Source organism: Glandiceps talaboti, chromosome 22, assembly GCF_964340395.1.
Source record: "Glandiceps talaboti chromosome 22, keGlaTala1.1, whole genome shotgun sequence".
In the NCBI taxonomy this organism is placed as follows: domain Eukaryota; kingdom Metazoa; phylum Hemichordata; class Enteropneusta; family Spengelidae; genus Glandiceps; species Glandiceps talaboti.
The window spans coordinates 8132319-8147361 of NC_135570.1; the positions used below are offsets into that span (position 1 = coordinate 8132319).

At 36.7% G+C, this 15043-nt stretch overlaps 1 protein-coding gene across 1 annotated transcript; it reads right to left on the minus strand.

Annotated features, from left to right (window-relative positions):
- Positions 1 to 4464: 4464 nt before the first annotated feature.
- Positions 4465 to 13424, minus strand: LOC144452551 (transcription factor A, mitochondrial-like). The gene is made up of 8 exons (XM_078143652.1): positions 13350 to 13424; positions 11419 to 11549; positions 10934 to 11001; positions 9741 to 9899; positions 8643 to 8741; positions 7550 to 7606; positions 5881 to 6019; positions 4465 to 4712 (listed from the first exon to the last, which is right to left on the minus strand). Exons 1-8 carry the CDS (start codon positions 13421 to 13423, stop codon positions 4708 to 4710), a joined length of 732 nt encoding a protein of 243 aa, XP_077999778.1. The 5' UTR covers position 13424; the 3' UTR covers positions 4465 to 4707.
- Positions 13425 to 15043: the final 1619 nt, after the last annotated feature.

The following is a 15043-nucleotide window of genomic DNA, read 5'->3' on the forward strand; positions in this document are numbered from 1 at the left end:
TGAAAATATAACTTAGGTTTAATACTTGGGTCTAGTTATAAGATAGTGTAAAGAACCTACGACAAACTTGCAAAACGGAACAAAGGGCGAAGTTTCACCTGCATTAAACAATTTTCGAATTTCAGTCCACTAACCAATGTATAACATTCATAATCAACTACAAACTAACTTCAAATACAACTTGCATGAATTAAAATGAGGACACCCACCACAAGAACTTCTGGAAAAAAAATCTATAACAACAATTACATTTGTAAATTAAAGAAGAAAGAATAATTCTGAGTTCAGAGAATATATCACAGACTTGAAAAAAAAATGAAAGACGCCGTTACATCATGATGCACAACTTGTAAAGAAAGATATATGTAAATACGCAGCTCATCTTGCATACAAAATGAACAATAACATATCTATTGTGATCCTTCCTATAACATGTATAAAAGCGACCACAGAAAGTTACTATTAAAAAATTACATCGAAATCTTTCATGCTCTGTCAGGACAAGGGAAATGTTGCGAAATGACAAATTTATTATTCATTCAGGACTGTTAAAAGATAGTTTCATATTGTACGTCATAATCATGACGACATACAAAACTAGTCTGGATGCCAACGTGGCACGTGTCTAGCTCAGCTAGTGGAGGTGTAAATTGTAATCGTATACCGTATAGACTAGTACTAGACTGAGACAAAACCATAAGCTTTTATAAGTCATGTGGTTTTGTTTTTACTTACTAGGATTTCACCACAGTAATTTGATTCCCTTGTAGTTTTATAGGCTTTGTTGTTATCTCATGGTGAATAGTACCTTTAGCAATTCTTTTGAGCATCGTTACTTGTGAGGAATAGATAAATGACTAGCATAAAATTTAAAAAATCAATAATTTACGAAGTCTGTAGCGAACAATGTGAAAGAAAAATATATCATACATATACATTATATTTCATCACGAGTCTAGGTAGGCTATTGATGTGTTGTTTAGCTATTAAACTACTGACACGGCAGTGGTGACCAGACTTGGATGACGTAGTGATCGATCTCTGTTGATGGCAATACATTATCGTCACTTTTAAATTTGGTGCGTGATATCAGTCATACTTCACAGAAATCCCGTATAAGGTAGAATTTAAACTTAGTACGATTGTCGCAGACTTGTGGTCTTGCAGGTAGGAGAATGTTGCACTTCGGAGGTTGTACTACATGTATTATTATGTTGAGAAATAGGAAATATTTGTCTACGTGATACAAGTTTACTACCGCGGTATACTTATGGAATTTTCTTTGAAGTTGTCAAGTGACAATATAATGCGGTAATGAAAGTTGACAGTAATATCCCTGCCGGAAATCCCCGAGACATTGGTTATACATATCTGGAATATCTTTTTAATACTAAATATGGATATTGCTATGTGGTAAAGCATACTTGGACCCATTTCTAAGGAATTTTTTGGTGAAAAACGGACCCATGATTAAGGTACATACACATTTCTACGCACGGCAGACAAATGAATAAGGACCTTCAGGCCGTTGGTGGGGGGGGGGGGGGGGGGCGCTGTAAATGTTAATACTCCCGGGAAGATGAAGTAATGTGAGAATATTTCAACAAGAAACAACAGAAGCACACCATCTAAATAAATATTAAAAGTTATCTGAGATTGGTTCTTTAAGTTGAAAGTGGACAGTAATCTTTAGCGATCTACTTTGAGAGTTGGTTATAAATACAGCTATTGCCAAGTACCGTGGTGGGGTGGGGTGGTATATACTTGGAGGACAAATTTTAGACGGCTCTGTCGCCAAGGTTCCAAACATCTACCCATTTCTAAGGATGCTTTTAATCATCGAAAAACGGACCCGTGATTAAGGTACATATACGCACGACAGACACATGGATAAAGACATTCAGGCCGTTGGGGGCGCTATACATGTGAATATAGTGGAAGATATAAAATGAGATATGCTTCAATAAGAAACAGCAACAAAATCCATCTAAATATCTAAAGTTCCCTTTATTGCATTGACTTCAATCAAAGGCATTTGTCAAATTTTCTTTTAAACTTTAAGTGGCTCTATGGATGAGAAATCGGTATTTATTTTCGATTTTTAATGACAAATCAACTTTACCACGTTTTCCTACTTAAAAAAGAATATGAAAAAACATATACCAAGTCCATGTTTGTAACTCAAAGATGGACTAAAAAATTTGAAATGTGGAAAAAGTTTTGTTATTGTACATACAGAAAGTGATTTGTAAACGATGTAAAAACAAGTAAAAACAAGCAATCACCCTGCCACATCCAATCATACCATGTGTCTGTTACATCCACATATAATAATTACTTTATTCGTCGTGAAAAACACAAAATTTCTTTTGCATTGACAGGAACGACATAGACACATAGATTACATTTACACAAACAATAAATCCACAAAAAGTGTATATGTATATATATATGTATGCATGGTGACATTTCAATATCCAGAAAAGTAACAAACGCATGTACAGACTCACGACTTTTCATCCATATTGTCACTTTAAAAAGTATTTAGGGAGTGAAGGAAGCTATCTTCATCCGGGCACTTAAACCATCATTGAACAGAGATGAAGGGTGATATAATCTTCCAGGCACCTATGACCCCTTATTAGGCTTACATGTCCATAGGTAATGTGTACTGAATAGTGGGTCAATCTGTTGACAAAGACTGAAGTACGCAGTCGAAAATTTCAGGTAAAATGTTGTTTGGAAGAATATTAAGTATTATTTTTGTGTGTATAAAAAGTAGTTTCAATAACACAAAAAGTCACTTTGTTGATTATGAAAAAAAAAGTTCTTTTATTAAACTTTCAGTATACTTGAAGGGTATTTCACAGTTATCATCAAATATGAAAACAAATAAAAATAAAACAGAAATAAAGCTATTTTTTCAATTATTTATTTACTTGAAGCTGTTCTTGTGGTCAGTAAAACATGAAGCAATGCTATGATTCTAGGAACATGAACTTGTTAAGAGTTATTATCAGAATCTTAAATATTTACTAAAACTTACTTTATCTGCATACATTTACATTTCATAGAGCACCGAGAGGTCAAAGGTCACAGCAGACAAAATGACATAATTTTGACAATGGTGACCCTATATATTTCTATGTTTCTTATCATAGAGTCATTGAAAAAGTGTATTTGTTGGTGATGGTTTCAATTCATGTAGTTGCTTTTATACATCTGAATGCCTTAGAAATAACAGGTTACTATGAACAATTTGAGTTATAAAAAGCCCTGAATTGATGTCATAATGACAACTTCAAGATAAATGCCACGGTACACGATGTCATCATCTTACCATCAGTAATTTTTCCTGATCTGGCAGTAGAGGGCGCCATTTATTTTTTTCTCAGCTCAGCTTCCATAGGGCTATGACTGTCATGAGAATCGTAGACTTAGAAGGGTCACTTGAACACAAACCATTGGTACATGACCTGTGTGTAATGTTCTGCCCATCCCAGTACCACGATTTGTCAAACTGTTAGTTAGCTCACTAGAGATACAAGCTTGACTAGCTTTGCTATTTCTTTATCCCTTTTGCCATGTTTTCTGTATATGTATCTATTTTAAGGTTAATTAAACCTATTTAAATTAGTATTCTTCATTTACCACTAGGTAGTATTTGAAACAAGATACTATGTATACTAAATATTGGGGTTGTCAGTCATCATACAATTAGCCTGTGTGCCTTTTATGACCACAGTCTAGGTTTGAACTATTTAAGCACTTTATTATTTTTGTCATGATATCGATGATCATGATATTGACCACCTCCCTTCCCAATCCCAACCAACCAACACCAATCCCACCACCACTACTCGGCTGGCAGCTTCAGTATATACATCTACCCACATAGCTCTTAGCTGGTTTACATTAATGTCTAGGTTAGATGCTATCCATGCATCAAATCTCAAGATATCTCTTTATGTCTAGCTCAATGAAGTCCTGAGATGAAATCTCAAATTCAACCAAAGCTACCCACACAGTCATTAACAGCATGTCTTTGTTAATCAATCACAGAATTCTGTCCAAGTAATAAGTTGGGATGTATTGGGGCAGTTATAAATTTGTTGGATCAGCTAGGACGCTGCTTATACATTTTTTACATCATCCTAATAGTTGAGGGTTTACTCACAACTTTTGGTTCGTGATTTTCCGTTGAGCTCGACAGGGTGAAGAGAAGATTTGATACCATGTATGGCATTTAGACTAATCAATTAATGCCCAATTGACATTAGACTGTAAGATACGTTGTGACATTTCGCCCTCACCAGCCTCCTCTCACACCAGTTCTGGTTGGAAAATGCTAAGAGGAACGCAGTTCGATACAGATGTGGGAGGGGTTGGCCGGTGTGTGAGGGCGCTCCATCACGGCGTACCTTACAGACTAAACTGACATATACTTATGTTACAACTTTGTCATGTCTATGAAAACATAACTGACTTTCAATTTTATCGTGATCACTCCTACTAAAGTCTAATCTTTAAAAAAATGATCACTCTAACTTGAAATCTTATCTTTCTACAGTAGTAATGCCCTGTAGACAATGTACATACACCTGATATCAACCCAATCTGTAAAACAATAGCACCACATGTTTCATCTTTTCCATCTTCACATCTTTAGCACTCTACTCTGGCTCTGGAGTTGGTAAACATCACATTTTATACTGCAAGAGATGAAAGTAACATAGGTTTATACTAGCACAAACTAAATATCAATTCATATTAATAATGGCCATGGTGGGGTGTGGGTGGTTGGGGGGGGGGGGGCATTGTTTTTGTGGTCTGGTGTTTTTTTTTTACATCATTACATGTGTAGTGATCACTTTTTGTACTACAAGCATTCTATCTGAAATTATGTAGTTATATTTTTCTGAATTTTGCTTTTTCAGATAATAAACATGTGTAATAATGATAGAACCCAATGACTTGTGATACCAATGTGTCATTTTGGGTACTTGCATTCATGCTTGTGGTGTTGTCTACTGCACTTTCAATCACTTGTATATCACAGGTTTCTGGTAAACCAGCTGCAGTGTATTGTTTTCTATATACTGTGTTGTGTTTGTGTGCTGCATAAATACTATCATTGTGTGTTGCAATAGTGCATTGTTGTATTAAAGGCCCAGATCAGATTAGGATTAATATCTAGGTGTGACATAATGGCTGTTTGGCCGAAATATTGAAAAAGTTGGTCATGAACAGAAGAATGATCCCATGTAATTTATTAGGATAACACTAATGCAATGACCCAAGGTAGTAACATAGCTCTTATGTTGTAGTTATGCCTTGCTGCAAGGAAATCAAGTATGGATCTATCGGTTTGGAGTTCTTACATCTACCCTGTCATTAATATTAAATTCTATCATTGAAAAATGTAACAATACCCATGAGGCAACTTGCAGGAATCCTTAAAAAACAATACAATATTAAGAAACTTGTAGTAAAATATGATAATTTGAAATAAATCTCTTCATGTGATATTATCAAAGTTTCTTTGTTTCAATATTTTTGTAGGTAAATTTTTTTCACAGAGTTCACCAGGAACTCTACCAGGATTCCTCACAAAAATTATTGTACAAATTAGGAATTTTCCTAAGTTTTACAAGATTCCCTCTTTATGTTTTTGGGGCTCTGCAAAAACACCATCCTTCTTCTCAGTATGGGCACATGCTTTTGTACATGTAACATTTCCCATTGAGCTTCCCATGTTTTGAGCAACAGGGTTAGGTCAAAACTCCACTGAAGGCATATTTAAAAACAAATGACTTTGGCAAACCATGCTGAATTGTCTGCTCATTTTCTTTTCTATCAATTTTCTTGGTCCAAAATTACCTTTTCCACTTTTCTGTAGTTGCTTCTTTGTTGATTCTCGTATCATCTCTATTTGTCCAAGTTCAATCATTCTTTCTTCCCATGCCTTGATCTCAATGTTATACTGCTCTCTACACTTCTTTGACCAGTCTGTATATGGCTGTATGTTGAAAAGAAACATTACATATGTATTAAACATCGCTGTTCAGCATATCATGAAGATTACTGTTTTGCCTAAAGTTAACTTCAACATCATTATTATCGGCCATATTTCTGTTACAAAGTTCCTGCCATTTCTCAGGTAAAAACCCTAAGACGGCGTACCAGATTTGGCGAAGTGGGGGCTAAATTTGTTGTCAAGGCCACTTGTTGCATGAAGCAATGAATGAAATGTGTGTGAAAGAACTCTGAATATTCTCTTCAAGAGAATGGCAATAGTCGTTAGGTACATTTTGTATGTTTTGATGACTGGCAGTTGCTAAAAAAATAGCATTGTAGGAACAAAATAGAGAATGTGCGGTAACTTCACATCTGCTGTCTTTATGCTACAATACTCTGACCCTCACTTCTGGAACCATAATGGCTGGTGAACAGCACTCATAGTGGCCAAACCATGAAACCTTTATCTTTCTGACAACTGGAATATGGCGTATTGAACCAACTGCCAATTTTTAGCGGCTCTTGAGGGCCTGGGTGCCTATTTATGAGTCTGTGGTAACAGTGCAAGTGTAACATCAACATTGACATACTACAGTGATGATCAATAAAGGTTATCACACACTTTCAATACCAGTAACAAGTTGGTGTTATGTCAGACAGAAAACACAGAGACTGAGGTATAATTCAAAACAATGTCTTCACCAAATATACTATGTAAGCAGTGAGGGTTACATTGTAACTCACTTGTCTGTACCAAACAACAATTATCATTGATACATGTTACAAATATTTTCAATGATGCATCAAATAAATAGGAAACATGGTTTGATAAAAATAGTTTTACGACCTCTTTATATATACATGAAATGTAAGGGGAACTGGAAATTTGTCTGTGAACTGTTATGTCAAGTGGCCATACAACTGTTCTTATCAAATGATGGAATGTAATACAAGTCTCTGTACTTCCAAAATGCTGTGCCAAGTGTTATTAATCAAATTTAGTTATTTGCTTTCCCTGTTAGCAACAGGTTCTGTTCGTCTACGGTCTAATGTCGGCAGTTGTATTAGTAACAGCTGATTGCAACAATAACCTGCCTTGATTTCTATTGGTGTACCATCAATGTTTACATATTATAATCTTAAGATATGAAATACTGGTTTCTATCTAAATGTCAATTCATGGCCTGTTCAGTGTTAAGATAAAGAGACAACTTGTACAGCCCAGTAGACTGTCGGATACATTGTGTTGTTCAGCCCTACATACTCACACTTCTCAAATCAGGGCTTGCTTATAGGCTGACATGACATGTCATATCTTGCAGACTAGCTGCACAGATTTGCTTTACACACACACACACACACACACACACACACACACACACACACACACACACACACACACACACACACACACACACACACACACACACACACACACTCACACACACACACACACACACACACACACACACACACACACTCAACTCACAAATGAATCACACAAAGGTCAACAAAATTATGACAATCTAACCTGTTTTTCATCTTCTGACAATGCGTTCCATTTAGATGCCAGGTTTGAAAAGAATCTCTGGAAAAACAAGGCACAAGTTATAAACAATCACATAATATGTGATGCTGCAATGTTCATGTTCCATCCCTACAGCTGCAATGCACAAATCCTATCCATAGATCTCTGTGATGCTGCCATGCACAAATCCTATCCATACATACTTATGTAAATGCTGCAATGTACAAATCCTATCCCTACTGCTATGTGATGCTGCAATGTACAAATCCTATCTCTACCGCTATGTAAATGCTGCAATGCACAAATCCTATCCATACTGCTATGTGATGCTGCAATGCACAAATTCTATCCCTACTGCTATGTGATGCTGCAATGCGCAAATCCTATCCCTACTGCTATGTGATGCTGCAATGCACAAATTCTATCCCTACTGCTATGTGATGCTGCAATGCGCAAATCCTATCCCTACTGCTATGTGATGCTACAATACACAAATCCTATCCCTACTGCTATGTGATGCTGCAATGCACAAATCCTATCTCTACTGCTATGTGATGCTGCAATGTACAAATCCTATCCCTACTGCTATGTGATGCTGCAATGTACAAATCCTATCCCTACTGCTATGTGATGCTGCAATGTACAAATCCTATCTCTACTGCTATGTAAATGCTGCAATGCACAAATCCTATCCCTACTGCTATGTGATGCTGCAATGCACAAATCCTATCCCTACTGCTATGTGATGCTGCAATGCACAAATCCTATCTCTACTGCTATGTGATGCTGCAATTTACAAATCCTATCCCTACTGCTATGTGATGCTGCAATGCACAAATCCTATCTCTACTGCTATGTAAATGCTGCAATGCACAAATCCTATCCCTACTGCTATGTGATGCTGCCATGCACAAATCACTAGACGTGTGTGAAGCAAGTTTTCAGGATATGTTTAACATTACATGTAAATGACCAAGTGATCAATACTATGTGAAAGAAATTTGTCCACATGTGTATATTTGGTGGATACATTCATATGTACCTGTACAAAGGTCAAAGATCAAAGGTTATAGTATATGTAAATAATAAACTTTACCTTTCTATCTTCATGTGTCATAGTATCCTGGGATTCTGCAAACTTTTCTTTAACATAAAGGGAGAATGCTGTGGCAGGAAGTTTTGGTTTACCTTGGCCCTGAAACATAAATCACATAATACTAGAGGATAGGCTGTAAGATACATCGTGACGTTTCGCCCTCACCGGCCTCCTCTCACACTTATTAGGGGTTGGCTGATGTGTGAGGGCGCCCCGTCATGACGTACCTTACAGACTAACTAGAGGACTGTCTAAGAAGCTCAAGAAGCACAGTTCCTTTGTTTATGCAATGTTCTGAGACAGTCCCTAAGTACGTACATCTTGTCAGTTACCCCATGTCTGACCATTAAAGGGGCACAAGCTGAGTTTTGACGTTTTGTGGTGTAATTTTTGGTGCATATTTATAAGGTACTCACAGTTTTCTACTTACTGAAGTACACTTAACCATCACTTGCAATTGACTGAATTCAAACCTGCTATTCAGATATAAGTTATAAACGAACCGATGATGTAGTTTTTTACGCCTATCAAAAATGTCAAGGAATCCATACTATGTAATTAACTTTTCTAACTGACAATGCCAGAACACAACTGTAACGTCACAGAAGGCATGCATCAATATTTACATTATACTAGAATAGTTCAAACATGGTTTTATGTAAGTATTTTCACCTGAGTAAAAAGTTTATAAACTCAGCTCCAGGCATAAAATTATATTAATGGTAACCCAATACTGTATATCACATAAAATATGACATAGTACTGGGTTTCCATTTATATTTATGTGTTTACTGTGTTTTTACGTTGCATCGATCATAGCAGCGTGACCGATACAATTTTCATCATGGTTGACATCATATATAAACGTGTCCATGTAACACTGTGAAAGTTCATTTATGGGGAGGGGGAGGGGAAGGGGGAATTTAGCTTTGATTATTGAGTTGTGTGACATTGTGAAATCGTCCCTTACAGGTACTGAACTTACGGTATATACGATCAAAATCTATGCAAGTGACTGATATCCATTCATGTTATCAGCCTTCCCAAACGTTCATAAACAATACTGTTAAAGCTGAGATGACAAATTAGAGTAATTACCAGGGCATTCCTCTGTTTCCTCTTAGCTAGGAATTTTTTCCTTTTGTCCTCTTTGTTTTCCTTCATGACTTGTTTCTGTTCTTCTGTTAGGTTGTCCATAAACTCTGCCATTGCTTCTCTGTATCTTTCAACTTCAAACTTATAATCATCTACGTATGTCTAAAAAAAAAAGAGAAAATAAAATTTATGAAAATGGCTAATAATATGACAAAACACCATGATATGAGTGCAAACGTTACATACTTGAAGTATTTGTATGAGTGCTTGTGGTGTGTTCTCTGCAGCTCTAATTTCATGGGCTACTGAAAGTGATCACATGATTTCGTGTACAAGGAATGATTGGTCCATGTCTTCATTTGCATATAATTTGCATACGGGTATGCAATAATGTTTTTGGTATTGCACTGTAGTGCAAATACAACCAGTATGCATATGAATCGGTGCATGTAATCTCTGGTACATAAGTAATAATGTAGGTTATACCTCTTATTTGACTTTACTGCTTTCAAATTCAAATGTATGAGTAGGACGGCTTTAATGCTATGTTACTCATCCTAACACCCAAAAAATAAAGAATGAGTTGGTCAGTCAAAAATTACAACAATTGCTCCTGCGGTTTTTGACTTTAAGTTGTTTACAACACACACACACACACAGTCACACACACACACACACACACACACACACACACACACACACACACACAACACACACACAGACTTTGCCATGCCTATAGCACTACTGAACCTTATCACTTCAGTTGTACTAAAAAAGAAAGAACTTAAAAAAAATCATGTTCAGTGATGCTTTCTTTAACTGTATTTGTACTTTCACAGTGTGGATACCTTACAAATGACAAGATAACTCAGGTTACTATGATCTGTTTGATTTATTACAGGACCCAAATTTCAGCTATAACTAATAATTCTTGTACAGATACATGCTTGTGATGCCACCATCAGTGAAGTTGTACTATTGATCTGGCCATAGAGGGCGCATTTTTAAAATGTTCAGATTTAAGAAATGCATACATGTCACATCAGATTATGCAGTCTATTGGTGTATGAATGTATGCAATAGGGCTATTGATGTATCAGTGTATGCAATAGGGCTATTGATGTATCAGTGTATGCAATAGGGCTATTGATGTATCAGTGTTTGCAATAGGGCTATTGATTTACACTATTTTGTACCTGTTTTTCATCTTCTGATAAACCCCTCCATTCCTCAGCACCACCAGCTATTATCTTGCGAGCCGTACCTGTATGAAAGTGATGTCAATTGGAATTGAAGAATCAAATATAGTGAAAATCGTTTTATAGTAGACTGAAAGCATATAATGCAAATAAAACCTTTGACTGGAAGATTGGCAGTTTTGCTTAGCAGTATCAGGCTTCTGTATCTGTACTTTGTATCTGTATCGTTGATGTACAGGCACCAATACTGGTTGTTGTATTTGTAGTCAAGGGTCACTTGTGGTGCAATACGAACAAAGTACTGAGGGGCCCTAGCATTGGTAGAAACATATACTGCCATACTGATGAGGCACTGTGTTTGCCCATTGTCACCACTAAGTCAGTGCTAGTTCAGATGGTAAGCGGTTCTAGAGCTGCACTGTACATGTATACATCGCTAAAACTTTCATATTGTGCAAGATACATGTATACTAGACCCTTACCATGTGATGCTTCCAACCTAGGTCTGTTTTCTTGAATAAATCTCAGAAATGGTGTGTGTGGTCTCTTGGGTTTTCCTGGATACTCCACATCTGATCCAAGATGTCGCAGGATTTGCAATGTTGCTCCATACCTGAAGTTAAATAGGAAACAGAATCTAAATTGAGTTCATTCATCTTGGATAAGTTAGCACAGTTTCTTGTTTTTCCAACACACACAGCATTACATCATGGCAATTCAGTAAATAGCAGAACTTTGATTGCAAGAGCAGACAGTAAGTACAACTGGCGACATCAGACTGTGGACAAACGGAACCTGTTACAAACAGGGAAAGTGAACAACTGAAATGGATTAATAACACTTTGCACAGCAAGTTGGAAGTACACAGACTTATATGACATTTCATCACTTGATAAGAACAGTTGTATGGCCTCTTTACATAATAGTTCACATTCCCAATCAAATTAGAAGTTCCCCTGGCATGTCATGCAAACATAAGCTCTGCTGTTCCAACCTGTTGTGCCAAGTGTTATAAATCCAATTCATTTGTTTACTTTTCCTTGTTTGTAACTGGTTCCATGCATCCATGGTCTGATGTCAACAGTTGTAAATTCTACCTGAGTTCACCATGACTGTAAAGTACATTGTGTTGTTCCAACCTCATCGGCCTATTCTAGACTATCCTATGAAAGGGGTTGACTGATGTGTGAGGGCGCCCTGTCATGACATACATTAGACTTAGCCTATTTCAATTTACAGGAGTTCTCAGCATAAATTATAGTACAAGGTATGAAAACGTATGTAAGTTTTCCCAGCATTTCCCCCTCTGTTACCCTGAGGAATCCAAAGACTTCAAAACCTTCGCAAAACTCTTGACTTATGATAGTATTTTTGACTATTTACAAACATGAAGAATTTTTGTGGTTTATTTTTTAAGGGTTGTAGGTGGCCAAGTGGTTCAACCAGAGCCTCTTACCACTGTAGATGGGCTGTAATCCCTTGTCTGAGATTGTTTAAATTGGCCACACTATTAAATTAAGAAGAGTCTTGTTCAGTCAGTTTGACTGCTGAATGCAGGTTTTCTACAGGTTTCTTCCTGCTGGATAGATCTTTCAATTTATCAGTAAGTACTAATATGAGCCAATATATATAAATATTATACTTATAATACTAGTATAGTAGTATCATGTCAATAAATACTTGTTAATGCCTTTCAGACTTGCATCATTTCAACTTATGCTCAAGTAGGACTAACTTGTGCTTACAAAATCATGGATGTATTAGAGTACATCATGGGTGTATTAGGGGAGACCTAATACATCCATGACTAAATACACTACACTGCACTGACAATGTGTGAATGAATCAGCTGACAACTCTCCTAACCTCCAACGATGGCAATCTCTCCAATCGAGGTTTTTGAACAGCAAAGCTCAATAAAGACTAAAAAAAAATTTTAGGCTCATAGCTTTGTTTGAGATCTCGAGGCCTCGTTCATTGGTGAGTGTAATGTGAACCGTGTGCCCACATCCACATGCCACACATAATGTACAGTGCATGCACCTGTTATTATTGTTAATGGTATGTTAGTTGTTAGTTGTATTGCTTGTAGACTAGACGGAGTAAGACTCCCTCTGACAATGCGGGCTTGTAAAGTTGTATGCATATTTTTTCAGTGAAAGAGGATTAACACTCTCACTATTTATTCGCGTGAATGCATCGCAAGCTTGAGGCAATGTGTCACATCTGACAGAGAACGGAGCCTGACTCCGTACCTCATCTCATCCGACGAGAAATGTACACACACAGTGTGTATAGTCGTCATACACACAGACTGGCCGCTCCGTTCATAATGAATCATCTCCAATAGATTCGTCATTATCATCGGGAGCTTAAATCATTCGTGAATATAGTTCATTATATGTAGAATTACCTTCTATTCGTCACAAAACACTGTTTCGAACAGTGATATACTCGGGTCAGTAACCAACTAATGGGGAGCGCCATCTTGAATTTGTCCGCGAAAGAGTACAAGGGACTGTGGGTAAAGAGAAATGAACTTTGCCCCAGAAGTCTGAAGTAGAAAGGCACCTGGTTGTTCCTAATTTTTACATTATGTTTATCATAAATGTTTTCCTTTGTTGTTATCAAATTGTGTCAGCAGGGACACACGAGACATTTTCCCTGGTCTTTCAGATACATACCCTTCATGCATGACTTCATGCATACCCTTTCCTTCCCTGTGGAGAGCGCCCTCGACGGCAGGAGTCACGATTTGGACTACAACAGCAGGCACCACAAAAAAGTTGGGAAATGTTAACCATAAAGTTGTCAGTAATGGTTCAAATTTCAATGCATAATTATGACTATGCTATAAGTCACGTTGATAATGGAGTTCATACAAGACACACTACTCGAGTGTTTGGTTGCTTTTTATACAAATACAACGTTTACAATTAAACAGGTATGATGAAATTACTGTTGATGATACAACCACATCTGATGGTGAATTTATAAAGCTTCTAAATATACCTTTTGACAAATATTTTAGTTTGCGTCATTGCCATAGGCATCAACTTCAAGGTCAAGTTGCGAGAAAAATATGTTGCCAAAGTTTGCCTTTTCGTACAACAGTGGCATGGTACATGGTTCGAAAGTTTCAGCTTTCAATTCCTTATTGCTATGGCAACGACTTTCATTTTGGAAAACACAGTCTGTGACTCAATATATTTGCATATGCACTTGATATCACTTCTTTACTATTATTTGTTACAATTACATACATACATACATACATACATACATACATACATACATACATACATACATACATACATACATGGTATATATAGATTAGTAAACACAGCACTGATGAATGCTTAGATAGTACAGCATGGTGACACTTCGGCGTGACGTCAATGGGATACGATTTGACAAAATAACAAATACAACTTTAATATTTAATATCAGTGATAGAAACTTGTGTTTTAATATGACATTTTTTCTCCATTTGAATTCATAATGATGTACTGAAATCCCGTCTTCTTTTAGTATGATCGTTTCGTATTCTGAGAAAATTATTCCGTCCCTGTGTAATTGACTATTAAGAGAAGCTTGTAAGTTATAACATCGTAAGTAGAACAACCATAATATGTGAATTTTCACAATCTGCCCGTTGACTGCATCTAATTCTTTCAGCAACAATCAGGTGCAGCCAACAGCAGGCAGATTGTGGTTTTCAGTAATTTATATTTGTTTCAGACCAAAAATGACGTTTTTAATAGAATCGCCCCTCATAAATTGTGGGAGGGTGTTTAGCTGTTCTTATGTTCCCAACTGTGTTTCAAAATGGTCCGATTACGAAGTACGATAATACCTATTGCCCATCCTTACTTTATCAGGATCTCGGTTATCGATCACCTTTGACCCCTTGATGCTAGTAACAAATGGATTATGGGTAATCAAATTGCTTTGCGTGAATGCATGTCGTCTATATAAAAAGCACATTTCGAGGAGGATAAATAACTACCTACTATCTCATTGAGACTGGGCACAACATTTTGCTGACGGGTCAAACGGACACTTGGAAGATAACTTTAGTCAAACAAATATTAGGACGGTATGTAA

What these genes read in the sequence shown, in the direction of transcription:
- LOC144452551 (XM_078143652.1), bottom strand. Translation starts at nt 13,423, where the DNA reads ATGGCGCTCCCCATTAGTTGGTTACTGACCCGAGTATATCACTGTTCG. An exon ending in TATCAGAAGATGAAAAACAG is followed by an intron (nt 9,900 to 10,933) that starts GTACAAAATAGT and finishes TTTTTTTTTTAG; the next exon opens with ACATACGTAGATGATTATAA. An exon ending in GGAAACAGAGGAATGCCCTG is followed by an intron (nt 8,742 to 9,740) that starts GTAATTACTCTA and finishes TTTATGTTTCAG; the next exon opens with GGCCAAGGTAAACCAAAACT.